Below are 25655 nucleotides of genomic sequence, written 5' to 3' on the forward strand. Positions count from 1 at the left end.
ATAATATTGTATTATACGGTGTACTTATGGCGGGAAATTATATTTTATATATATTTTATTAAAATTTGGTTTCCACATAAAACGGGAAATAGTTTATAATTTAGAAGCAACAAAGTATTTTTCGTCTTTAATTGCTCTACTTTGATCATTTTACAATCTTAATATTTAAACTATTTTAATGAATGTATCAAAAAAATGCAGCATGAGTTTTCTCTCTTAGAAGCTCGTAATCCCAGGATTGGATGAAGCAAGAAAAGAGATAGCAATCATAAGTATAAACCGTTCATGATAGTGTAGTCAGCTGATTTACTATTTAAGTAGTGGTGTGTTTTGTGTGCGGATGTGTGTGTGTTTGATTTCGTGTTCAGTCATCTGTATGTAAACGTTGCAGCTGATCGGTGCGGAAGACTTGAATTCGTAAAAATATGTTTTTTATAAGTAATCTTCTGTTCTTTGAATGATTTACTATTTCATATTATACGTTATCTGTTTGTCAATATTTGTTTGTCCACAAAGAAATGATAAGTGTTTCACAAAATCTTGATTATAGTTCAGTCTTGGCAGACAATCTGTTAAAATTGAATGTAAAGTGTTAAATAAAGTACGGTAACATAGTTTGTGATAAAAGAAAATTAAACATATCTGTGCAATTTAATAAAATCAATATATAAAATCACATCGAAAGAAAGGTAAATATACAATATAAAATATGAAAGAAACTTAAAGTTATAATTTTTAATTTGTAAGAGTCATTGAACAAAACTGCAATGTTGACATGTTTTGTTAGGGTTTAGAAAAAAAAAAAAAAAACTTTAGATAGTATTATATATACTTATATATGTTATACGCGCGTTATCTGTTTGTCAATATTTGTTTGTCCATAAAGAAATGATAAGTGTTTCATAAAATCTTGATTGCAGTTCAGTCTTGGCAGGCAATCTGTGAAAATTGAATGTAGTGTTAAATAAAATACAGTAACATAGTTTGCGATACAAGAAAATTAATCATATCAATTTAATAAAACCAATTGTTATTTTAACTCAAGCGCTATCAACTGAGCCAATTTAAGCTTCTTAAGTCATTCGTTTTCACAGCTGACAAGACAAAGAAATATTCCTTTGTAATTTTTGTATAAATTCTTCAGCTGCAGTAAAACTTCCCAGAGTCTACAGAATGTTCAAGCAAACAAAAATTCTAATCGTTGGAGCAGGTGCAGCTGGCATTGCAGCAGCATCAAAGCTGTTGCAAAAGGGAGTGGATAATTTTGTGATATTGGAGGCCAATCAGAGGATAGGTGGCAGAGTATACACTGAAAACTTTGGTGAATAATTTCTCTAATTAATTCTAACGTTATTAGAATTTAGATTTATACAATCATTTTAGTCTAACTAAAATTAGTTCTAATTTATTTTTAGAAGCATATTTTTAAAAGTTTATGATTTTAATCTTTCCAGGTCACAATGTGGTGGATCTCGGAGCTCAATGGATCCATGGTGAATCTGAAAATGTGGTGTTTAATCTTGCTTCCAAGCATGATTTACTGGATTCATTCTCCAATCTGCTTGATCCCAGTAAAAGTCACTTTGTCACTGTCAATGGTGAGATGATGCCAAAGGAAGAAAGCAGCAAGGCTTTAATGATTTACTTAAATATCACGGAACAGGCACAGGAAGAACTCCAAAAGGAAAAAGGGTCTTTTGGAGATTATTTCATAAGAGAGTAAGTAACTGTCTTTAGCTAGGATCAATTTATTGATTAATTTAAGTAGAATCTAATTAAAAGTAAGTTAAAAAATAAACAAGATTCTTTTATTTCATTAACATGATAAAAATATCAATATTATAACATAAGTATGAGTTATCAAGAGCCACTTATGGAATTTTTTTATTATCCTAAGTATTTTTTGGTATTTTCATTAAAACTTCCGAAAAAGAATATTGCTTACAAAACCATCAATATCACTTTCACGAAACCACGCTTGTAGCGTAGGATGGAGACATGCTCGCACAATGGTGTAAACTTCCTTATCAGGTACGATACATCTAAAAAGAAGAGATATATTAACAAAGGCACCTATTTCTTTGATATAATTTCATATCTTTAATTGGAAATCGAAAATAAGTGATATTTTATCAAAAATTTATCAAAAACTCATCTACTACCAATTTCCTGTTAGTTTGCTCTATCAGAAACTTATCTTTCTATCTATACGTACCTCACGCGATTATTGCAACACTGATTTTTCACATATTCATATCTCAACAAGGAATATATGTACTTCAAGTATTTTGTATCCAGACTGTTATGCATTTCTTCATACATTTTCGTAGGATTATTTATTTTTTCGATGTATCCTCTTGTTAGAATTGGTATAATGTAATCAACCTAAAAGTGTGATATATCTGTTAATATCAAAAGTAATTTATAAAATTAGCAGCTTGAAACATTTATATTTTCGGATTTTAATTTTACATCTTAATTTAATCAAAAGAAATTAAATTACCTGCTTAAAGCAATCGTCTATGAATTCTTCAGCTCGACTGTAGACGCCTTTCTCTTGCTCTTGCAATATAAGCACGCCGATTCGCGGCTGCTTGGATCTGAATATTTTCGTAATAGACTCCGCAGTTGACAAACCATCCTCCGCAAAAGTCAGCATAACTATGCAGCCATACGTCTGTTTATTATGCTGATATAATAGAAAATTATAAATATATTTTGTATTATAATCATGTAAAACATTTTAATTTAATTAAACCTTTCTTTGTTAGTAAATTTTCGGCAATGCATAAATCACAAATTGAGCAACCTTCTGCAAATTATCTTGTGGTGTGCATTTCGATTCGATTTCTTTCGTTTGGTTTTCGAATCCTGTCAACACAGGACTTAGAACCAATGGTGCTCTTGGTATATGACCAGGTTGAATTATTTCAGATCCTAAAAAATAATTAGTATAATTAATATATTTTCCATAGTCTGTTGTATAAGCTTAGTTTAATTTAATGTAATTTATCTTTTGCAAAAAGATAACTGCCACTAACCATCGCTCATGGCATGTTGCGACGTAACACTGACTAGGTCCTGCACGTAATCCTTTATTTGATTTATCACGTCGAGACGTTGCATCTTTTGTAAAGCACTCACAATTTTGTCTATTGTTGCCTCCGGAGATTGCACAAAAGTCAGAAGCACGTAATACGTTGGATCTTGGAGTCCCTTGAAGTCGTAATCTATGCACTGGGAAAAAATGAACATTATTGTTGCAGAAATATATATTAGATATCACATGCACAATTAATATTATAATATAACGTTGGTTATGTACAATTATTAGATTTCTATAGTATTCTTACACGTATCTGCTCCATCGTCAGGCCCATGTGTGCTGCAAATTCTTGCCATCCATCGTACATCTTTCCAGTTGCTGTGGAGCTCAGTAGCAGGCATAGTTTCTGCAGCGTAGCTTTGCCAATATGCTCGAACAAGTATGCAGCGTGAATGCGCGATGACTCTTTCTGAATGTTCAAGATGATCGTATCTAAGTTAGGTGGTCCAGCTACTTCATTTCTTAGCTTCTCCAGCTCTGGATCTATTTTCCTAAAATTATATCAATCACAATCAATAATTGAAGTTTACAAAAGTACAATTCTTTTTTGCTTGCGATGATAAGATTATGTATTCCTTGTTACCGTTTTGCAAACATTATACTATGGATTTTATTAATAGTACAGATTTGTCACAAATTGCACTCATTTTATTCCATTTTCGTCACAATTTGTTCTGCAATAGATTGTAGAATATTTGCATAATACATTTTATGTGCATTTATATGCGGCATCAAATATTTAAAGGCGTCAACTTGTCACTTAGAATTAAAGACATTAGCTGTACTCTTCTCACATGACAAAATGAGTGCAATATGCTGTCAGTGGCTCCCCACTCACAGTTCAGTTCAAGGTTGAGGATGATTCATATCTGATTTCTGCCCGCTCGCAGTTTGAATCTAGGAAAAGAGCGTGAAATTTCCTGTTTAATAAGAAGCATATAAATAATTTCTATACGCTTTATATTTATAAATTCAAGAGTGGGCGCAAATTATATGTAAAAAATAAATTTAGGGTACAATAATGTTGCAGGTATTACAAAATTTTTGATGAGAAGCCTTTCGCGAGTCGCGCTCGAGCTGCCGAATATTTATCTTGGATGGAAAAAATAGAAAATTCTATAGAATGCAGTGACACATGGTTTGACGTTTCCGCAAAACGTTTAACGGAATATCGGGTCTGCGAGGGTAATCTTGCGCTGAATTGGAAGGATCGCGGTTATAAAACGCTCTTTGATTTATTATTGGTAATAAATCACTTAATAATATTAAGCTAAAAGCATCTCCATTCGTTAGAATAAAATTTTTTAAAAATATTTTAATTAAAAAGAAGAAAATATTCTTAATAAAATCGAAAATATTTTCTGCCGGAAACAAAAAATATTCATAAATTCTTAAAATTCAATATTTTAAGTCATAAAAATAAGATTCAAGAATAAAATTTAATTAAGAACTAAATTAGTTTGTCATTTAATCTTTATTAATATATTTCCTCTTAATTATTTTATCAAGCTTATTAATTATTTTTATCAGCAAAAGATCCCGAATCCTGAGGAATGCTTGCCAGTGATGGAAAGGATAGAATTCGGAAAAGTCGTAACAACCATCGACTACAGTTCCGGCGAAAACGTTATTGTGACTACTAGAGATGGAAGCCAGTATTCCGCATCACATGTTATATTCACTGGATCTCTAGGTGTCTTGAAAGAGAAACATTCTGCGATGTTCGTGCCTCCTTTACCGCAGAAGAAACAATGTGCAATAAATGTATATAAAAAGTCTATTTGAAAAAATTATGCATACATTATACACTGCTTGTTAATTAACGCGCTTTCATCACAGGGATTAAATATCGGAACAGCAAACAAAGTTTATCTTGAATTTCCACACAGATGGTGGCCGGAGGATACGGCTACCTTCAATCTTATCTGGCCGGAGGAAGACAAAGAGGAGTTTTTGCAAATCTATGGTCAAGTAAGAAAATATTTATGTGAATATAATCATACCTCTGTTTGCGAACATGAATTCGTGTTTTTCGTTTTATTAATCTCGCCAAATATTCGTTTTAGAACAGTGAATGGCTCTGCGACGTGTTTTCGTTCTACACTGTAGCTTATCAGCCGAATCTTCTTTGTGCTTGGATTGTCGGAAAAAATGCGAGGTACATGGAGACTTTATCGGACATTGACGTATTTGATGGACTATATTTGTTGTTAAGAAGATCGCTAGGAAAATATTACGATGTTGTGAAGCCAAGCAAAATATTAAGGTAATTGGTTATCGGAATTAATGTTAAAAGAAAGACTTAATTAAATGCATCTTACTTAATTTTTAGATCTAACTGGCACACCAATGAACATTTCCGTGGCTCATATACCTTCCTGAGTATGATTTCCGAACAAATGAATGTAAGTCCCAGAGATTTGGCCGAACCAATCATGATGGACGGAACTAAACCCGTAAGTAAAAATGTCCTGTAACAACAATCTATGTATATAATTATTAATATTTGCAATATTTTAATCCCTCTTATTATCTTTTTGCATCAACTGCTCATTTCGCAATAATATTCGAGATATGATCTTTTATTCCCGGCTTATTTTATCTTACCTTTTTTATCTTATGTAACTCTTAAATCATGTTGTGAAGGGAAATATTGATGAAATAATTATCGTCACGTTAGGTAATACTTTTCGCTGGAGAAGCAACGCACGATCATTATTATTCCACTGTGCATGGTGCGGTGGAGACAGGTTTCCGGGAAGCGAATCGATTAATTGATTTCGAAAGGTAATCTATTAATTGAAGTCTGGTATCGACAATATAGTCAATATGATATAGTATCTGCAAAACAATTTTGCTTAATCGTATATGTTGCTTCGAGTAAAATCTTTTCTATTCGTTGCTTATTTTCTTATAAATATTTGTTTCGCTTATTTGTGTTATTGCATGACTTTAGATTGTATTGTCATCACGTTTATATGTCACGAAACGATTAATCGAGCAAAAGCTTTCAAATTTGTTTATCAATTTAGTTTTGAATCCTTCCAACATATTTTGTATATAGCTTTGTGTATTTATACATGCTGCATTTTCTTAGGCAACTAAACTCACACCTCTAACAACATCCTCTACTGCTACATCCCTGAAATGAATGGATTACGGAAAACTATAAATATGTTTGCAACTTGCAATATTTGCAACAGGCGAATAAATTTAAGGCATGATGACTACCGTAATTATTTGTAAGACATGCAAACGTCTGTATAAAGATAAATTGGCATTTTGTCTTTAGTGTAAAACAAATTTTTATATTATTTTATAATCATGAAATTTATAATTAGAGAAATATAGCTCTATCGAACAAAAAGACTATTTATTATTGATGTTTATTGTTACTTATGTTTATTGTAACTTATGTTATTAATATTTATTATTAGTACACTGTACCGAGAACATGTTCAATTAAACAGTGTGATTTATTAGTTTTTGTAGAAAAGTGTGTTTGTGAAAGAGAGTAAAATAAAAAAAGCGATAGTTCACCTGAGATTTGATAGATAAACTGCTTTGGATGACATAGAACGCGTGATCGCTTAGAGCAACAACTGGTTAACAACTTCGAAGCTATGCGGATAGAGATTGACGCTGCGAAGAAAACGGAAAGAACAAGAGTCGTGATAGTAGGCGCAGGAATCGCGGGATTGGCAGCGGCGAAAACTCTGGAGAATGCGGGATTCACAGATTATCTTCTTCTTGAGGGTACATTCGCATCTGTTAAGAATGTAATATAATTTAATTAAGTTTAAAAAAGAGAGATTTGTATACAAATTAAAATAAAATTAGAAGAGGAATAAAGAAAATTTCCCGAATTATCCTGTCGTATTATGCTGCAGCTCAAGATGTAATTGGAGGAAGAATTCATTCCGTTCCGTGGGACAACGGCTGGATAGATTGCGGGGCGCAATTCTTGCACGGTGACAAGAGCAGGCTAGCCCAATACTGCCTCGATAACAACTTGTTGTCGAACATTCAAGGCACGGACGGCGAAGGGATTTTCTTACGCGACGACGGATCGATAATGAACGAGAGCTTGGTACGCGAAATCGACGATCTTGTACGGACCGTCTCGGACGATCTATGCGAATCTCAGATACCTTTAAAGGAGCACGAGGACGTCGGCTCCGTCATGAGAAGTAGATTTGAAGAATACTTACGCGAGAAGAACGATTCTCCGACGGAGAGAACGATGAAGGAGGAAATTTTCGATTGGAACGAGCGGTTTCTCCTGGTGGACAACAGCTGCGATTCGCTGAACGATTTATCGGCGACCCTGTGGGGAAAGTTCAAGGTAAACTTAATTATTAGTCGACCAATTAATGAGTTAATAACGCTATAAGGGCAACATTGATTTCCGTAGTATGTTGGTGGGCCAGAACACCTACTTTTCAAGTCCGGTTATAGCTCCTTGACGAATCTCCTTGCGGACAATCTGTGCGGGCATAAGATGCGACTGGCCACTCCCGTGGAGACCATTCACTGGCGGGACTCCGTGGATCAGCAGGAGGATTTTCCGATTATCGTGACGACTTCCGAAGGGACGCAAATTTCCGCAGACGCTGTCATTGTCACCTGCTCGCTCGGCTATTTGAAGGAGAACCACCGGAAAATGTTCCAGCCGCCGTTACCGAATCGCCCAAGTGTTGCTATCGAGAATCTCGGTTTCGGAACGATTAATAAGATTTTCCTGGACTTCGGCAAGCCTTGGTGGCCAGCCGGCACGAAAGGCTTTCAGTTACTCTGGCGCAGAGACGCTGATCACCGATCCTTGCCGGAATGGAGCAGGGACGTCACAGGATTCGACGTCCTGCCAATTCATCCGGCTACTCTTATAGCATGGGTCGGCGGCCGAGGAGCGCATATTGTCGAGCGTCTATCGGAGCAGACGATCGCGCAGGACTGCACGAACCTGTTGACGTATTATCTGCGACGTCGCGATATCCCGCCGGTGAAAAAATGCGTCAGAACCAAGTGGAACGGAAACAAGTACATGAAGGGCGGCTATAGTCATATCACGAAGAGCTGCGAGAAGGATGACGTCTCGCCCGGAACGCTGGCTGAGCCGGTCTGGGCGACAGTGTCGCGGAATGACACGAAGAAGGTGAGATTAGCAGGCAATGTATTTCTGAAAAAAAAAAAAAAATTAAATTTTTTTTCGATCATAAATAAAAAATTTCCAGATAATGAAATTTTATATAGCTATGATACGTTTTTAAAACTACTGCTTTCTAAGTGAGAGAGCACGAAGTTATAAAATTAGTCTTGAAAAATAAAAATTTATTGTGTACTAATTTTCTAATCAAAGAATTTTTGCAAATGCGATAGAATTTACCGATCATAATGCTCGCCGGCGAAGCCACGCACGATCATTTCTATTCGACAACACATGGAGCTTACGAGACGGGAATCAATCAGGCCGAAGTATTCTTGCAATACCACGCGAGTGCCACGTAAATATATATTGATATGTAAATATGTAAATATATTAATGCAATAAAGCTTCTTAATATGTTGTTTAACGAGACACTTTTCTTATTGCAAAGTTATTTAATGAATAAGAAATTTATTTTTAAATAGTTAAATAGCCAAATTAATTTGTTTAATAGTCTAACTTATTTTGGTCATCAATAAATTTTTAATTTATTCATTGTTAAGCGATTTCTACTTCTCTCGCTTTTATCTTTATTTACACTTCTTTGCGCTGTTTATTATTAACTTTTATTTTTGCTTCTCAAACACGTGATTTTTACGCTTTCATAGCGGGTAATACCGGATTAATGTGTCATTTTCCTGTTACTCGGTCTCTATCACCGATTTTTGCGGAATAGATTAACTAGCCTATCCATTCTTATCGATTGCGTCAGAGCCGGAAATTCCCAATTGGTCAATCTGATACTAATCGAAGATGAACAGTGTCTAAGCCTTCGTTTCTCTTCCTCTTATCTCCCTTTTTTATCTCGTCTCAAAGACGTTACGAGATTAATACAGGTTCCGCGTTCTGAAAAGTAAATTCGAATTAAATATTAAAAATTTATAATCAGTGATTAATAATCAATAGAAATATTGCCAAGAACGATAAACAATGCAAATATAATTGTAAAGAATTATTCTATTTTATCAAACACATTAAATCATAAATATTATCGCTCATAAATTAATAATAAAATATATCGCTATCGTGTTTTTAATATCACACTTTGTACTTGCAACATATTCAAAATTACAATTATATTAAAGATATTCTAAATCCAAATGATTAGTTTTAACAAATACACAAAGTTACAATAAGCGGTTATAATTTAATTACGTTAAATTTTCTCAGCGAATAAATGCGAGTAATGCCGAGATTCGCACTGAAAATTGCAATATCAATTGATCTTTGCAATGGACTATAACAAAAAGTCGCGATCTGTATACTGTCAGGATCTCTCCCCACCCTGATCTGATGCTCTTCTCCCTCTCATCTTTTCCTGCCTTTTTACTTATTGTTTTTTTTTCACAGCAGTCTCCGTAGAATTAAGAGGGAGAGATGGAAGACGCGTGTAGATTCCAACGTGTAATCGCCTTAACTGTTTATCTTTGCTGAATGCCTTGACATCGAACACTCCATATTTACACGTGCTCTCTTCGGCGATGGATCTTCGCTTCGGACTTATCGCGATCTTCCTGATCCTTGACGTAAGCTTCGTCTGGACCACCGACGACAAAAGTTCAGGTGGACTATCGTTGATAATCACATGTTATAAATGCTAAAGGCGATTTACAGTTGTCGCAGTTATTCGCAGTTGTGATAGTGATCGTGGGTGTTGTTAATAAATCTGAAAATAACAAATGCTTATAAATAATGATATCTCTAATATTTATATTAAATTTTTCCAAAATTCTTCGTTTCTAAAATTCTTCTTATTCAGGAATTTCAAAATTTCAGAAATTAATGTTGCAAGACAGCATGATAAAGTTGCACGTATACAATTATATATGTTTACACAAATGTCTATATATAATTTGTCTTGCATATTTTCTAGGCGATCATAATTCCTCGAAAAAGAAGAACCCGCCCAAAGTTGAATTCAGTTCAAACATTGCGAACAATCCTTTTCTCCAGAGTGCCTTATTACAACATCGTCCCAGTATTGAGAGCAATCCCTTCTTACACTCCTCCAGTGGCAACAACAGTCAGAGCCAAGTTGGTATACAGCAAACCATTTTTTTGCCACAGGAGAACAAGAGTTCCAGCGTTGTAACTATCGTTATCTCCAACAATCCTTTTTTGAACCCTCAAGGAGCTGATATAAGGGTTGATACAGGAACTACTAATCGGCCAGGCACCTATGCGCCTGTTACACAAAGACCTAGACCACCAGAACCAGAAAATAATTCTTTTACTTTCCCTAGTAAAGTTCAACCTTCGGGACCAAGCATATTGCCAGATCGGACATCCTTAACATTCGGTTTAAAAACGAAATCAGAACTTAGTAAGTAAAATGCGATTAGTTTTGCAATTATAAAATTGAAAAATTTACAAGCATAAAATTGAAAAGTTCAAGGTCTAAATAAATTTCAAAAATCATTATACGTGCAATATAAATCATAGCAATGCAAAAAAATTTGTGTAAAAAAATTTCAGAATGCAATGAATACGTGAGAGAAATTGTGGGCACGACCGAGATAGCGCCTCTAGTCGGCACATCCGGCGTGATCAAGATAAACAATGTCTGCGGTGATGCGAATCGACTGGTGATCGGCGGCACCGAGGCTAGAGTCGGCGAATTCCCCCATATGGTCGCCCTTGGCAGACGTAACTTTGATCAAACATTCAAATTGATATGCGGCGCCACGTTGATCTCACATACCTGGGTACTTTCTGCTGCGCATTGCACTCATGGGCCAAAGTACATTTACATTACTTTTCTTTATGCCTAAGAATTCCGGTAAAAACTATTTTCTTTCATTTCTTGTTACTTTTGACTTGAAAATTATTCTGTTAATGACTGTAGATACACAAGATAAAAGCTTAAAATCCGAAGATATTCTTCAAGATTACATTCATATAATTTCTTTGATGAAACGTGGAATACTTTAAATTTCAAGAAAATTATAACATTTTAGAAGTTTAAGAACTTTTAAATCCAAGAATATAAAAATTAAAATAATATAGAATATTAAAATAATAAGAGATAGATCTAGAAATCACAAAGCAATTAATCTTGCTGTTATTTGCGGATGACAATAAGTTCTGTAATTTACCTTTTTACAGTGGCGGTCCATCTGAGGCTCGAGTAGGTTTCCATAGATTAACGGATCAGCAACTCGGCGTCACAATTGCCATTAAGAATATGACACGACATCCAGATTATGCACCACCCGCGATGTACGCGGATATTGCTTTGATAGAGCTCGCCAGCGCCGTTACGTTTACCACATCAATACGACCCGCTTGTCTCTACCAGCAGTATGATTCCGTGCCTACGAGCGCCTGGATCAGCGGATGGGGTGTCACTGAATTCGGTACGTGGATAATTCTTCGTGTGAAATATTCAAATAGGATCCAATAAATATAATCTAGGTATCTAAAAAGTTTACATTTGTTAAGAATCAGGAACTTTGTCAGGAGAAATAAATGTTTTAATAAAGAATGGAATACCGATTGAGGTTTAATGACGTGATTCCAGCTGGAGATCAGAGTGATCGGTTACAGAAGGCTCAGTTGGATCTGGTGGATAATTTAGTGTGCACGATAGCTCACAACAACAGTCTCAGGGAAGTTCCGCGCGGCGTTACGCCGAACATGATCTGCGCCGGCGATCCTCGCGGCGGCTGGACTAAGGACACTTGCCAGGGCGATTCTGGTGGTCCTCTACAAGTGCTCCATCCTAAGAATCAGTGTCTCTTCCAAGTGATCGGCATCACCAGCTTCGGACAGGGCTGCGCGATTATCAATTCGCCCGGCGTTTATACCAGAGTGTCCCATTACATTCCTTGGATCGAAAATACCGTCTGGCCGTAAGAATAATAAATTTATTCAACCCAAAAAAACTCAAACTAAAGACTAAGACGTCTGTGACATTTGAAATTACGTTCTTGTCGGTCTTGTATAACATTCGTTCACAGTTTAAAAATAATTTGACAATTTTTGATCGATGTTATTCACGCTTCAGTTATTGCCGATCAAATAGTTAATTACATGCGTTACTTTAATTATAACAATGCGATAAAAAAAGTAGTCTGCGATATTCTAGTATAATGAAAGTAGGAATGGAAAGTCGCGAGAAAAAATAAATTGATAAAACATAGACCTGATGTTTCGTTCCGTTGTCTTTCTGAATCTCAGAAATTACTATATCTCGCAATCATGAATTGTTTCATCACGTTCATCTGTTATCATATAGGTCAGAGTGATGAACGTAGAACTTGCCACCAGTTTCTGCAACAATGAACTAAATACGCGCGTTAGGAAGATAATATTTGACATATCTTATAATACGAAAATAATACTCAATATATGTGATGAAGAAGTGCCAATAAATATTTATATGCTTAATAAAATGTACGGTCACTGTTATTAATTTCAACTTTTTTTAGATTCAAAGTTGTAGCCATTTTAAAATTTTTAAAATATATATATAAACATTTTGGCAATTTTGTGTCAAAAGTATAATGATAATTGTATGTATATCCAGCTCGTTGTACGATGCAGAAATAAAACTGTTTTAAAAAACATCACCTTCTTTAATTAATTTTCTATTAATGCAACTCCATGAATATCGATTCTTATCATACTTTTATTTACTACTTCAGAAACATATAATTTCTATGTATTTGATAGATAATATATGATTGTTCTATCTTTTTCCTTTGCTCAGACTTTACGAAGTAAATACAAATCCTTATCCTATACATTATTCATTGATTTCAATACCAAATACATCAAATCCTTATTATAGATATAATAAAATACTGCTATCGTGTTTATAGTATTATATTCTATACTTGCAATATGTTTAAAATTACAATTATGCTAAAAACATTTTAAATCGAAACTATCAATTGTAACAAATACAAAAAAACTTATTAAAGAAATATAATCATATTAAGCTTAATTTTGTAAGCTAATTAATGATTACTTCGTCACTTTTAGCAGAAATTTTGACTAAAAATTGTAATATTGATTTACATTTGTAATATTGATTGTAATCTGATTTCCTTTCCATAGATCACGAACTACATACTATTAACATCTTTTCCCAACCTGATCTGACACGCTTTTTTTTATCTTTTTTTTTCATTTTACTATCTAGCTTTTTTACTTATCTTTTGCATTCGCAGCATCTCCATGAAATGAGAAGGGAGAATGAGAACTGGAGTCCCCGCATAATTACTGTGATCGTTTACTGCTGCCGTATGGTTTGACATCGAACACTCAGTATCTTCCAACGTCTCTCTTCAACGATGGATTCTCGCTTCAGGCTCGTTGCGATCTTCCTAATCCTTGATGTAAGCTTTGTTTGCACTACGGGTGACACAAATTTAGGTAGAATATTGTTCATAATCATATCAAGTGCGATCTAAAATTATTGACTATAATTATACGTTGAGATATGTTAATGATTGTTAATATGTATGTGTTAATAAATCTGAGATATAGAAGTTTATAGATATGTAACATTTATATTTGTAAAATTCTTATTAGTCTTCTTATTCGTCTTATTAGTTAACTTTAAAATTTCAAAATTTATATTGCAAGGTATTATAAAAAGCATATATAATTATATATAGTTACAAAAATATCTGCATTAAAGACTTCCATACAATTTGTTTTCTATATTTTCTAAGTAATCGTTCTTTGAAAAATTTATCTGATTTTTTTTAATTTCCTAGGAATCAATGCAACTAATGGGGAAGGATTTCTTAATCAGTCAGGAACCCACGCACCACAATCTGTTAAATCATGGTCGCCAGTTTATACTTATCCTATTACATACACACCAGATTTTGTTTTTCCTACCGAAGATCCTACTGAAGTTGAGCCTTCAACGTCGGGTAGATTGCAGGAATTGCCATCCATCAATACCAGTCTAATAAAAATGAAATCAGAACAGAGTAAGTAAAATATGACTAGTCTTGAAATTATTATAAATTTAAAAATCTAGCATAAAATCTAAAAATCTAAAATCGATATAAAATAAATTTTAGAATGTGATGAATATGCAAGAGAAATTGAAAATAAGACTGGGATAAAGTGTACAATCGACAGACCGTCTGTATCATTTGAAAAGAAGAACGACACTAAATATGTATATTACGGTATCATACTCGGTGTTGAGACTAAAGTCGACGAATTTCCTCACATGGTCGCCCTTGGCAAACACAACTCGGACAAAATATTCACCCTGATGTGCGGTGGTACATTGATTTCACATACCTGGGTACTTTCTGCTGCGCATTGCACTCATGGGCCAAAGTATATGTCTATTACTTTTGCTTTGCTTTATGTTACTTAAGAATTCCGATAGCAGCTATTTTTTTTGCTTTTGACTTAAAAGCTCTCATTTTCATGACTGTAAAGATGAATCAAATAAGGATCAAATTTCTTAAAACTAATTTCACAATTTTTCTTCGATAAGATGCTAAATATTCTAAATTTCAACACAATTATAATATATTACAAGCCAATTATTCGAAACCAAAACATTTTCAAAAACCGAAATATTAGAATTTAATTGATACATTATACACTTTGATATTATTACACATTAATATAATACAAAAAACTGAAAATCTAAGAATCATGAAAATTGATTTTGCAGTTGTTCATAGAATGACGAAATAATTACTTTACTTTTTATTTTTTGTAGTGGCAGTCCGTCTCACGTTCGATTAGGCTTTCACAAATTAACAGATCAAAATGCTGGTGTCATAGTTGGCATTAAGAAAATGATACGACATCCGGAATATAAACCACCCATGATGTATGCGGATATAGCTCTGATAGAACTTGGGGACGCCGTTACGTTTTCCGCTTTAATACGACCTGCGTGTCTCTTTCAACAGCACTATTCCACACCAACGAGAGCCTGGATTAATGGCTGGGGTGTCACCGAATTCGGTAAGTAATTTCATAATTCGTGCAAAAATTTGAAGTCGAAGAATCCAAGTTCTGAAAACTTTACATACTTTAAAAATCAAGAGTTTTATTTCTTATTTATATATAATAATTAAAGATCTCAGTAATACCGACTGAGGTTTAATGCGTTTCCAGCTGGAGAACACAGTGATCCATTGTTGAAAGCTGAGGTGGATCTGATAGACAATCTGGAATGCACTAATGTTTACAGCAATGTAAGAGAAGTTCCGCACGGCATTGCGGAAAGCATGCTCTGTGCTGGTGATTCTCATGGCAACTGGAGTAGGGACACCTGTCAGGGAGACTCCGGAGGTCCACTACAAAATCCAGATTCTGAATATCGATGTCTCTTCCAAATAATCGGTATCACTAGCTTAGGTCTGGGCTGCGCGATAATCAATACACCCGGCGTTTATTCCAAAGTGTCTTATTACGTTCCCTGGATTGAAAATATCGTCTGGCCGGAAGAATAATTGTGATTTATATTAATAAATATTTAATATGAAATATATGTGTATATATCTTTCATTGATTTTAATACCAAATACATTGAACTTATTATCGCTCATAGATATAATAACAAAACATTGCATTTATATTATTATGCTTTATACTTGCAACTATAGATTTTGAGAATATCTTAAATCAAAATTATCAATTAAAACAAATGAAAAAAGTATGATCTTACGTTAAATTTTGTAAACTAATTAATGATTATTGCTTTGGTAAGAAATCTGATAGACAATCAACAATTTTGACTGAAAATTACAACATTTATTTACCTTTTCCATGAATTGCAAAGAAAATTCACGATCCACGTATTGTCAAGATCTTTCCCCACTCTGATTCGACGTTCTTGCTTCTTCCTTTTATCTTCTCCTGTTTTTTTTGCTTACCGTTCTCTTGGTACTAGCTTTTTAGAATGAGGAGAGAAAAATAAGAACCGGATTCTTCTGCATAATTATCGTGATCGCTTATTTTTTCCGCATTCTTTGACATCGGATATTTAGTATTGCTAGTGTCTCTCTTCGGCGATGGATTTCCGTTTCGGATTTCTTACGATTTGCGTGATCCTTGACATAAGCTTTGTTTCTACTATTGGCGATACAATAGGTAAAATATTAATAATCGTATTAAGTGCTATTATCATAATTTGAAGTTATAGATTATCATTTTGCGTTGATATCGTTATTATTGTATCAGTAATTGTGAATGTGGTTAGTAAATCTAAAAATATATAAGTTTATTCATAAAAAACGATATGTAACATTTATATTCAATAAATTTTTTCATTGTAGAATTCTTCTTACTTAGAAACTTTAAAATTTTAAGATCTTATATTGCAAGATATTATAAAGCAACTGTACATATATAATTATTTATACTTACAAAACTATCAACATTGACTTCCATACAATTCATCTTCCATACTTTCAAGTACCTAATCATGGTTTCTCAAAAAATTCATCCATCTTTTCTTGAACTTCCAAGGAATTAATGCAAAAATTGATAAAAGATTTCTTTATTGGCTAGGAACGTATGCAGCACAACCTGTTACACCAGGACATGTTGCACAACCACCTTATAGACGACAGCCGCCGCTTTATAATCATCATGTTACATACACACCGGATTTTGTTTTTCCAACAGAGAATCCTCCTAAAATTGAACCTTTAATATTGGAAAAATTGCAAGAATTACCACCCTATGTAATCGATACGAGTAAAAGGAAATCAGAACAGAGTAAGTAAAATGTAATTAGTTTCAAAATTATTAAGTTAATCTAACATAAGGTCTAAACGTCTGAAATCTAAAATTAGTTTTCAAAGATCTTTATATGTGTTCAATATAAATCGTGATAATAAAATCGTGATAATAAAATCGATATATAATAAATTTCAGAATGTGAGCACTATGCGAGACAAGTTGATTATTGGACCGGGATAAAGTGTACGGCCGGCACGCCATTTATAAGGAACAACAATACTACACCTGTATATGGTATCATACTAGGTGTTGAGACTAAAGTTGATGAATTACCTCACATGGTCGCTCTTGGCAGACACAACTCAGACAAAACGTTCACCTTGATGTGCGGTGGCACATTGATCTCACATAGCTGGGTACTGACCGCTGCGCATTGCACACATGGGCCAAAGTATATTTCTATGTTAATTAAAAATTGCGGTAAAAGCTGCTCTTTTTTTGCAAAAATACATCAGACAAAGACTCGAAATCTGAAAACATTCCTCAAGATTAATTCTACAGTATTTTTTCAACGAGATACGAAATATTCTACATTTCAAAAAAATGATAACATTCTAAAAACCATTACTAAAAATTACAAAATTTTTAAAAGCGCAAATATTAAAATCAAATTAATATAAAATATTGTAACATATTAATGTAACAAAAAAAAATTAAAAATCTAAGAATCATGAGAATTGATTCTGCAATTATTTATGAAATAACAAACTTAACAAATTCTTTACAAATTACCCTTTTGCAGTGGCAGTCCGCGTCATATCCGATTAGGCTTCCACAAATTAACGGATCAAAATACCGGTGTCATAGTCGACATTAAGAAAATGATACGACATCCGGATTATAAGCCACCTGTGATGTATGCGGATATAGCTCTGATAGAACTCGTGGACGCAGTTACGTTTACCACCTCAATACGACCTGCGTGTCTCTTTCAACCGCATTTTTACAACTTGCCACAAAGAAACTGGATTAGTGGCTGGGGCGTCACCGAATTCGGTAAGAAATTTGATAACTTTTTGAAGAAAAACTTGAAATCGAGGAATCCAAAGAATTGGAAAATCTATGTGAAAACTTTCCATTTCTTAAGAATCGAAGACCTTAATATGTGTGTTAAGATCTTAGTAACAAATAGAATACCGATTAAGGTGTAATGATGTCATTCCAGCTGGAGAACGCAGTGATCCACTGCTGAAAGCTGAGGTGGATCTGATAAACAATTCGGAATGCACTAATGTTTACAGCAATGTAAGAGAAGTTCCGCACGGCATTGTGGAAAGCATGCTCTGCGCCGGTGATTCTCGTGGCAACTGGAGTAGAGATACCTGCCAGGGCGATTCAGGAGGTCCATTACAATCGCCCAATCTTATATATCCGTGTCTTTTCTATGTGGTCGGTATCACTAGCTTAGGTCTGGGCTGCGCGATAGTCAACACACCTGGCGTTTACACTAGAGTTCCCTCTTACGTTACCTGGATTGAAAATATCGTCTGGCCGTAAAAATAATAATTGCGACTTTTGTAAAAAAATGTACAAATTATTTTATGTTAAATTCAATACAATCGACTACGTCAAATCTCACAATTAGCTGTCCAGTAATTCTGTTAAAATTAGTTGAGGCCTACAGAGATTTTGACATTTAAAATGTTGGTCTAATTGTCATTTCTCTACGCCGTAACTAGTTAGTCAATCGAAGATGAGCAGCGTCCGTTTAAGACGTCGCCTGACGCATGATTTCTATTTTTTATTATGACATTATGAAATGACCACAGATCTCATGTTCTCATATGTGAACGTTTAGCGATTAAATTGAATATTTATATCAAGAATTAGCAATTAGAAGAAATTTTTTAAATGTCAAAAGTTTATAAAAGTTGTAAAAAAATAGTAATAAATAACTGCTTTGAAAATGTATGTGTATATATCTGCCATTGATTCCAATATATCAAATACACTGAAATTTTATCATAAATATAATAACGAAACACTGCTATTGTGTTTACAGTATTAAGCTTTATACTTGCAACATATTTAAAACCACAATTATGTTGAAGATATTCTATATTGAAATCATAACAAGTTCAGAAAACTGTATTAAAGCAATACGATTTTATTACGCTCAATTTTGTAAACTAATTAAGGATTACTCTGTCTCTTACAGCAGAAATTTTGATTGAAAATTGTAACATTAATTTACCTTTTCCGTAGATTGCAAGAAAGATTCATGATCCACATACTGTCAACATCTCTCTCCACTCTTGTCTGACGCGCACTCTTCTTTATTTCGTCTTTTCCTGCTTTTTCCCTTATTATTTTTAGTAGTTTATCTTTTTCTTAACTAGTTTATCCGTTGTGATCGTTTTTAAGTACGCGAAGATTTGCAATTGGTCATCGAAGATGATTTGTCATGTCTGACTCATGTTTCTTCTTTTTCCTCATTACTAGAATATCATGCGATGATCATGAGTATGATCTCATGTTCATTCTGAAAAGTGAATTCAATGATTAAATTGAATGTTAAATATTTATAATCAGGAATTAAAAATTAAGAAAAATGTAATGTCAAAAATTATATTAAAAAAACTGTGTTAAGAACTTGTGGTTTGATTAAACTAAATTTTGCAAATGAATTAGTGATTGTTCTATCATTAAAAAAAAATTTTTTTTTATTTCTTCATGTACTACAAGGAAGAGTCACGACATAAGTACTTCCAAGGATTTCTCCCCACTCTGGTCTAACGTGTTTTCTTCTCTCATCTCTTTCTGCTCTTTTATCTTTTCGTCGCATGTTCGTAGAATTAAGAGAGAAAGAGGGGAGCTGGATTCCCCTGCGTATTCTCTATGGTCGCTTATCCTTGCCAAAGGAATATCGAATAGTCCATATCTACACACGTCTCTTTCACGATGGATTATCGTTTCGGACTTATTGCAATCTTCGTGGTCCTTGATGCAAGCTTCATCTGGACAATTGATGGCAGAGATTCAGGTAGATTTTTGTTGATATCACGTTATTACTGCTAGAAGTAATTCGCAGTTATCGACTATCATTTTACGTTATGATATCGTTATTGTTATAAGTCTTTATTGTTATCAATAAGTCTGAAGATAATAGAGGCTTATAGATAACGTTTTATAACATTTATATTCATAAATTTTTCCATTCTAAATTTTTTTTGAGAATTTTAAAATTTTATGTTGCAAGACAATATGTGAAGTAGTTGTACGTATATAATTATATACACTAAATACATTTATACACAATTTGTCTTGCATATTTTCTAGATAATCATGATTCCTCGAAGACCAACTCATCTGAATTTTTTTTTAACTTTCAAGGAACTAATACAAGGATTGGATCTCCTAATCAGTCCAGAGCACACTTAGCGAAACAATTCACGCCAACATATAATCCTTTTCTAACGCCGGATTTTGTTTTTCCTACTGCATTTGAAATTGCAGTAGCGGGCGCAAAGCCAATTCTGTCACAGATCCAAAAAGAGAGCGATCCATCAAAAACGAAATCAGAACTTAGTAAGGAAAATGTTATTAGCGTCGAATTTATTAAGTTTAAAAATCTTGAGCATAAAATTTAAAAGATATCTAAGATTATAAAAAGAATTTTTAATTAGGCTCAGTTTTTCAATTAAAACTTTAAAACGATGATACACGCTTATTTATTGAGCCTTAGCTTATTCTAGGTGCTATTTATTAATATATTTTACATGTGTTTGTGTCGTATATCTTACATCTAATTGTCGAACGTTTCGGCACCTCTTTTTGGGCCTTCTTCAGCGAATCTAATTTTTGTTGCGCAATAAATAAACAGAGTGATACGGATTTCCTACCAAATACTTACTTACCTACACTGAGGTCACTCCCTCCAATCAACAAATAATCATTTTTATTTTTTAATTATGATTATTTGTTGATTGGAGGGAGTGACCTCAGTGTAGGTAAGTAAGTATTTGGTAGGAAATCCGTATCACTCTGTTTATTTATTGCGCAACAAAAATTAGATTCGCTGAAGAAGGCCCAAAAAAAGGTGCCGAAACGTTCGACAATTAGATGTAAGATATACGACACAAACACATGTAAAATATATTAATAAATAGCACCTAGAACAAGCTAAGGCTCAATAAATAAGCGTGTATCATCGTTTTAAATATCTAAGATTGATCTGCAAAGATCTTTATAGTTCAATAACCGTAATAATGCTTATAAAATACACAAATTTAGAATGCGACAAATATGCGAGAGAAGTTGTGGACAAGACCGGGATAACGTGTTTGGCCGGCACTTCCGATGCAAATAAACCGCAGGACGATACATTTCATATCGTAGTGGTCGGCGGTGAAGAAGCAAAAGTCGACGAGTTCCCGCACATGGTCGCCTTGGGAAAACACAATTCTAACAAGCCGTTTACCTTGATATGCGGTGCTACGTTGATCTCACATACCTGGGTACTTTCTGCTGCGCACTGCACTCATGGGCCAAAGTACACTCCCATTATTTTTCCTTTGCCTTATGTATACTTAAGCCTTATGCCTACATAAGAATTCCGATAAACAATATTTTTTTCCTTCTAATCGGAAAACTGTCACACTAATAATTGTACAAATACATCAGATAAAACTCGAAATCCGAAGATATTCCTCAAGACTAACTCCATAGCATTTCTTCTACGAGACGCAAAATATTCTAGATTAAAAAAGAAACAAAAGCCAATTATTGAAAATTGAAAAATTTTCAACAGAAAATTTAAGAATTATTGAGAATTAAAATTGCAATTACTTGTGAAATGATAAAGAAAATTAATTCTTCTCGATTTACCTTTTTTTCAGTGGCGTTCCATCTCACGCCCGAATAGGCTTTCACAGATTAACAGACGAAAATGCTGGTGTCACGGTTGACATTAAGCAAATGATACGACATCCGGATTATAAACCACCCGTGATGTACGCGGATATAGCTCTGGTAAAACTCAGACGTGCCATTACGTTTACCGCATCAATAAGACCTGCGTGTCTCCATCAGCAATACGATGTCATGCCTATAAACGCCTCGATCAGCGGTTGGGGTGTCACCGAATTTGGTAGGTATATCGATAATTCTTCGTGCAAAATCTTCGAATCGTCGAATCCATAGAATTTGATAGGAATCCAGATATCTAAGGACTTTACATCTATTAGGAATCAGGAACTTTATTTTGAAAATTAAAGGTTTATATAAGGAATGGAATACTAAAATGGAATACCTAATTAAGGTTTAATGATGTGTTTCCAGCTGGAGATCAGAGTGATCGACTACAGAAGGCTGACTTGGATCTGATAGATAATCTGGCGTGTACAAAAGTTCACAACAATTCCAAGGAAGTTCCATACGGTATCAGATCAAACATGATTTGTGCCGGCGATCGTATTGGCGGTTGGACCAGGGATACTTGCCAAGGTGACTCTGGCGGCCCTTTGCAAGTGACCCATTCCAGAAATACGTGTCTCTTCCAAGTGATCGGTATCACCAGCTTTGGTCAGGGCTGCGCGATGATGGATACGCCTGGCGTTTACACTAAAGTTTCTTATTACGTTCCCTGGATCGAAAGTATCGTCTGGCCGCGAGGAAAATAATTGATCTATTCGATTTTTGTAAAAGGTACAAAAATCATTCTTTATTAAATTGTATTCAATTGGCTAAATCAAGTCTCACAGTTAGCTGACGAATAATTCTGTCAGTTATCTAAAAATTAATCATAAGCTAAAAAGTTTATGACATTTGATATTTTGTTTTAATTATTATTCTATGATAATAATTTTTAATGTATAACAATAATTTTGAAATTTTAGATCAACGTCATTTGCATTCCTATTGCTGCCAAGAATATTGTTAGTTGCCGATTGAAATGGCTGATCGTACATGTCACTTTAATTAATTATGATAGTGCAATTAAACAGTTTACTGTACTGACTAGAATATTGGAACGTAGGAACAGAAAAGTAGCAAAACAAAAATTGTAAAATGCGGATCTGATGTTTGGTTTCGTTGCTCTTCTGAATCTTAAATATTAAGAAATCTTGCTATCGTGAACTGTTCGCCATGTGAGCCCGTCACCATATGGGCCATGTGACGATGGAAATAAAACATTCCACCAGCTTCTATAACAATAAACAAAATACGTTAGAATAATAATATTCAACATATTTGATAAAAAAATAATAAAAATAATACTCAATGTACATAACAAAAAAATGTCAATAAACATTTATGTGTTCTATAAAACTTGTAGCCACTATTATTAATTTTTAGTTTTATATTGGAAGTTGTAATTTTAAAATTGGAATAATACAAACATTTAAGCATCTGGAAAGACAAAAATTGCATTGAATATACCACAATTTATTTTGTGAAATTCTAATTGCAGATTGTATCTAACTTTTTGTGAAAATAAGACTTTTAAAAAGAACATTTTTACTGCCTCTTTTAATTAATCTTTTTTTAAATGCAGCTCCCTAAATATCGTTGATTGTATTTTACCTGTTTTTAATTCCCAAAAACAATCTCCAGTTTTCCCTCGGTCCAAAGTCGTAAGGGTTCTGATAAAACTTGCCCTGTGACCGATACTTCTGTGATTCCGTGCTGTTGATACGGCCCTCGATGCTCGTCTCTCCTCGAGTGATGAGACGAGCGTGCCACGAAGTCAGAGTGCCCAAAGCTACACATGTAGCGACGCTTATTAAACCCGCAAAAATTATCAGTCTTCGTCGCCATTCCTTGACCTCACTTTCCGCTGCCTGTCTCGCTATTTCCGCCAATTCTTCCTTGCTTAAATGGTCCAAGGACTCTGTCTGCGTTGTTTAAATATTTCTTATATAATAAAGAACGATAGTTTGATAAAAAAAAAGAAATAATAGATATTAGACAATTGATTAACATACCACAGGAATTATTTCTGAATTATTGAGGCGCACTGGATGGCCGTCCAATTCTGGTTCTTGGTCGGGAAAGAACTCTTCATAGGCAAGTTGCACGCCGAATATCATAATGAACATAATGCCAGCCACAGTGTAAACCATGTACAGAAAAAAGTGCCGATGGTTGTAATGACCGACACAATTGTTTAGCCACGCTGCACGTTGATTAAGGAAAACTTGTAGGAGATTAATCCTTATTAATAATAATAAATCTACAAAGAATGATTGAATAATGATTGGATAGTCAAATTGACTCTGAAATGTCCAAGGATACGACAATGATGGTCCATCTTGAGAATGCATTTATTGCATACGGAACAATGGTGCGTTCTGGGTGGCTTTGGCTTGATGCATTTCTTGCAGATGCTCACAGCCTCAGGAATAAGACCACCTTGCGGAGGATAACCAGCTGGCACTGTCACACCCATGTAATAGTGGAAACAGACATTAACTAACAGCCAATTTCCAATCACCAGCAGAATTATCGTCGCCGATGGACTCTGGTCCCACCACCAGGGTAAACCCACGTAGTACGCAATGTATACAATGATGGCGGTCAGTAGACCTACCATCACTACAAACACCTGCAAGCTGCAGTGCTTAGTAAATATATTGTGGATACAACAAAGTTTGCATTATACAAAAAAACAAATTGTAAAACATTCTGCAAAATATTATCTATATAAGTATTAATATTGTAATATTGAAAACTGTATGTTACAAATATATTACTCCTCATTTAATCTCTTATAAACTGATAAGATTACGTAATGCAAGAGTAAATATCTGAAATCTTACCGGACCCAAGCAGGCAGCAAAGCGTTCGACAAACCAGAACATGGGTTCCATAAGTATATCACAAACATAACTCCAATTCAAGAAGTCATTGTAGAATAAGGATTTGATGGTGATTTGGAGCCGCCACCATGTCTGTTTTAGACTAATCCTAAAAATAAATTAAATGAGATTATTATATTTATGTAATAAATTATACATAAAATTGTATTTAAAAAAGTAAATAAGCTGTACTAACTTTTAAAAATTATACATTAAAATTACATATATAAAAAATCTAAAAATAGAATAAACTTGTTTAGTAAAGAAGAAGTTTAATGCAAGGCAAATAAATATAGTTTATTAAATGTAAAAATTCATTAACTTACTTAAGAACATTTGGCGCCTTCGCCAAGGACCAATGTATCCTCGCCATATTTGCTTTTTCCCTCGAATATATTCATAATTCTAACATACTAAAGACATATGTTTCACGACTGTTGATACAGTTATTCGTCGTCATATTGCCTGATCTTTGTACATTTTGATATACACCTGATAAGGTGCTATAATTGATACAACGTTGCAATCACATCAGTCACATCAAGGAAAAATAACCTCGATCGATTAGCGAATACAGAGCTGCCATCTGTATCCCTGCAAGAGAATTAACATAAAAGCGTATTATTAAAAAAAAATATCATGTTAAATATTTATTATACATAGTATTACTATGTATAAACATAAATTAGAGCAAAATGTAAAATTATATTGTTTTTCCTCTTCGTCATCGTACTGTGTAAACCATTTTTTTAGGGGCGGTATTTTCAAACTCAAGAATCATACCCACAATTATAGGCAGGAAGGC

At 34.0% G+C, this 25655-nt stretch overlaps 6 protein-coding genes across 26 annotated transcripts; 4 read left to right on the plus strand and 2 right to left on the minus strand.

Moving 5' to 3' along the window:
* The first annotated feature begins 39 nt into the window (after positions 1-39).
* LOC105675721 (uncharacterized) lies at positions 40-9839 on the plus strand. Of its 5 annotated transcripts, none has more exons than XM_067359849.1 (14): positions 40-689; positions 1145-1321; positions 1455-1719; positions 4137-4350; positions 4637-4870; positions 4946-5077; positions 5173-5372; positions 5439-5562; positions 5787-5893; positions 6684-6862; positions 6997-7451; positions 7521-8261; positions 8486-8610; positions 9663-9839. In XM_067359849.1, the coding sequence occupies exons 2-14, from the start codon at positions 1174-1176 to the stop codon at positions 9718-9720; spliced, it is 2982 nt and encodes a 993-aa protein (XP_067215950.1). In that variant the 5' UTR covers positions 40-689; positions 1145-1173; the 3' UTR covers positions 9721-9839. The 5 variants fall into 5 exon arrangements, with proteins under 5 accessions (XP_067215950.1, XP_012228486.1, XP_067215951.1 ...); XM_012373063.2 differs by having other exon boundaries at positions 40-438; positions 8486-8628; XM_067359850.1 differs by having other exon boundaries at positions 40-438; positions 8486-8628; positions 9666-9839.
* Positions 1783-3927, minus strand: LOC105675728 (uncharacterized). The gene is made up of 7 exons (XM_012373080.2): positions 3690-3927; positions 3354-3597; positions 3042-3237; positions 2810-2937; positions 2504-2689; positions 2216-2385; positions 1783-2042 (listed from the first exon to the last, which is right to left on the minus strand). Exons 1-7 carry the CDS (start codon positions 3701-3703, stop codon positions 1916-1918), a joined length of 1065 nt encoding a protein of 354 aa, XP_012228503.1. The 5' UTR covers positions 3704-3927; the 3' UTR covers positions 1783-1915.
* On the minus strand, positions 4870-25439 carry LOC105675727 (palmitoyltransferase ZDHHC16A). 16 transcript variants are annotated; one of them, XM_067359889.1, is made up of 28 exons: positions 25177-25439; positions 24812-24959; positions 24288-24597; positions 23978-24168; positions 23577-23887; positions 22303-23197; positions 21879-22222; positions 19758-21746; positions 19246-19533; positions 17784-18520; positions 17325-17521; positions 16674-16955; positions 16067-16379; positions 15399-15741; positions 15000-15324; positions 14583-14718; positions 14147-14235; positions 11805-13670; positions 11408-11730; positions 9468-9978; positions 8931-9158; positions 7546-8285; positions 7318-7433; positions 6647-6874; positions 5714-6248; positions 5428-5577; positions 5110-5328; positions 4870-5031 (listed from the first exon to the last, which is right to left on the minus strand). In XM_067359889.1, exons 1-6 carry the CDS (start codon positions 25221-25223, stop codon positions 23107-23109), a joined length of 1098 nt encoding a protein of 365 aa, XP_067215990.1. In that variant the 5' UTR covers positions 25224-25439; the 3' UTR covers positions 4870-5031; positions 5110-5328; positions 5428-5577; positions 5714-6248; positions 6647-6874; positions 7318-7433; positions 7546-8285; positions 8931-9158; positions 9468-9978; positions 11408-11730; positions 11805-13670; positions 14147-14235; positions 14583-14718; positions 15000-15324; positions 15399-15741; positions 16067-16379; positions 16674-16955; positions 17325-17521; positions 17784-18520; positions 19246-19533; positions 19758-21746; positions 21879-22222; positions 22303-23106. The 16 variants fall into 16 exon arrangements, with proteins under 16 accessions (XP_067215990.1, XP_067215986.1, XP_067215985.1 ...); XM_067359885.1 differs by having other exon boundaries at positions 11805-14235; positions 21879-22215; XM_067359884.1 differs by having other exon boundaries at positions 11805-14235; positions 15000-15317.
* On the plus strand, positions 9744-15791 carry LOC105675723 (transmembrane protease serine 9). The gene is made up of 10 exons (XM_012373068.2): positions 9744-9875; positions 10186-10635; positions 10788-11052; positions 11418-11668; positions 11833-12164; positions 13024-13033; positions 14039-14260; positions 14354-14621; positions 15016-15266; positions 15420-15791. Exons 1-10 carry the CDS (start codon positions 9794-9796, stop codon positions 15755-15757), a joined length of 2469 nt encoding a protein of 822 aa, XP_012228491.2. The 5' UTR covers positions 9744-9793; the 3' UTR covers positions 15758-15791.
* On the plus strand, positions 16282-18958 carry LOC105675726 (trypsin 3A1-like). Its single transcript, XM_012373076.2, has 5 exons — positions 16282-16397; positions 16818-17027; positions 17187-17442; positions 17794-18047; positions 18217-18958. The coding sequence occupies exons 1-5, from the start codon at positions 16319-16321 to the stop codon at positions 18546-18548; spliced, it is 1131 nt and encodes a 376-aa protein (XP_012228499.2). The 5' UTR covers positions 16282-16318; the 3' UTR covers positions 18549-18958.
* LOC105675725 (trypsin-1-like) lies at positions 19895-23321 on the plus strand. 2 transcript variants are annotated; one of them, XM_012373073.2, is made up of 6 exons: positions 19895-20034; positions 20331-20579; positions 21285-21543; positions 21890-22140; positions 22332-22697; positions 22889-23321. In XM_012373073.2, exons 1-5 carry the CDS (start codon positions 19953-19955, stop codon positions 22670-22672), a joined length of 1182 nt encoding a protein of 393 aa, XP_012228496.1. In that variant the 5' UTR covers positions 19895-19952; the 3' UTR covers positions 22673-22697; positions 22889-23321. The 2 variants fall into 2 exon arrangements, with proteins under 2 accessions (XP_012228496.1, XP_012228498.1); XM_012373075.2 differs by having other exon boundaries at positions 20385-20579.
* Positions 25440-25655: the final 216 nt, after the last annotated feature.

Source organism: Linepithema humile, chromosome 7 (genome assembly GCF_040581485.1).
Source record: "Linepithema humile isolate Giens D197 chromosome 7, Lhum_UNIL_v1.0, whole genome shotgun sequence".
NCBI classification, from domain to species: domain Eukaryota; kingdom Metazoa; phylum Arthropoda; class Insecta; order Hymenoptera; family Formicidae; genus Linepithema; species Linepithema humile.

What these genes read in the sequence shown, in the direction of transcription:
- LOC105675725 (XM_012373073.2), top strand. Translation starts at nt 19,953, where the DNA reads ATGGATTATCGTTTCGGACTTATTGCAATCTTCGTGGTCCTTGATGCA. An exon ending in AAAAACGAAATCAGAACTTA is followed by an intron (nt 20,580 to 21,284) that starts GTAAGGAAAATG and finishes ACACAAATTTAG; the next exon opens with AATGCGACAAATATGCGAGA. An exon ending in CACTGCACTCATGGGCCAAA is followed by an intron (nt 21,544 to 21,889) that starts GTACACTCCCAT and finishes CCTTTTTTTCAG; the next exon opens with TGGCGTTCCATCTCACGCCC.
- LOC105675721 (XM_067359846.1), top strand. An exon ending in TTTTGCAAATCTATGGTCAA is followed by an intron (nt 5,078 to 5,172) that starts GTAAGAAAATAT and finishes TATTCGTTTTAG; the next exon opens with AACAGTGAATGGCTCTGCGA. An exon ending in AGATTATCTTCTTCTTGAGG is followed by an intron (nt 6,863 to 6,996) that starts GTACATTCGCAT and finishes ATTATGCTGCAG; the next exon opens with CTCAAGATGTAATTGGAGGA.
- LOC105675727 (XM_067359885.1), bottom strand. Translation starts at nt 25,223, where the DNA reads ATGGCGAGGATACATTGGTCCTTGGCGAAGGCGCCAAATGTTCTTAA. An exon ending in AAGGCGCCAAATGTTCTTAA is followed by an intron (nt 24,960 to 25,176) that starts GTAAGTTAATGA and finishes ATTTATTTTTAG; the next exon opens with GATTAGTCTAAAACAGACAT. An exon ending in TTGCTGCCTGCTTGGGTCCG is followed by an intron (nt 24,598 to 24,811) that starts GTAAGATTTCAG and finishes TGCAGCTTGCAG; the next exon opens with GTGTTTGTAGTGATGGTAGG.
- LOC105675726 (XM_012373076.2), top strand. Translation starts at nt 16,319, where the DNA reads ATGGATTTCCGTTTCGGATTTCTTACGATTTGCGTGATCCTTGACATA. An exon ending in TAAAAGGAAATCAGAACAGA is followed by an intron (nt 17,028 to 17,186) that starts GTAAGTAAAATG and finishes AATAAATTTCAG; the next exon opens with AATGTGAGCACTATGCGAGA. An exon ending in CATTGCACACATGGGCCAAA is followed by an intron (nt 17,443 to 17,793) that starts GTATATTTCTAT and finishes ACCCTTTTGCAG; the next exon opens with TGGCAGTCCGCGTCATATCC.
- LOC105675728 (XM_012373080.2), bottom strand. An exon ending in CACAAGATAATTTGCAGAAG is followed by an intron (nt 2,690 to 2,809) that starts GTTGCTCAATTT and finishes CTATTATATCAG; the next exon opens with CATAATAAACAGACGTATGG. An exon ending in TGTTGCAATAATCGCGTGAG is followed by an intron (nt 2,043 to 2,215) that starts GTACGTATAGAT and finishes TCTTCTTTTTAG; the next exon opens with ATGTATCGTACCTGATAAGG.
- LOC105675723 (XM_012373068.2), top strand. Translation starts at nt 9,794, where the DNA reads ATGGATCTTCGCTTCGGACTTATCGCGATCTTCCTGATCCTTGACGTA. An exon ending in CATTGCACTCATGGGCCAAA is followed by an intron (nt 14,622 to 15,015) that starts GTATATGTCTAT and finishes TATTTTTTGTAG; the next exon opens with TGGCAGTCCGTCTCACGTTC. An exon ending in CTGGGGTGTCACCGAATTCG is followed by an intron (nt 15,267 to 15,419) that starts GTAAGTAATTTC and finishes ATGCGTTTCCAG; the next exon opens with CTGGAGAACACAGTGATCCA.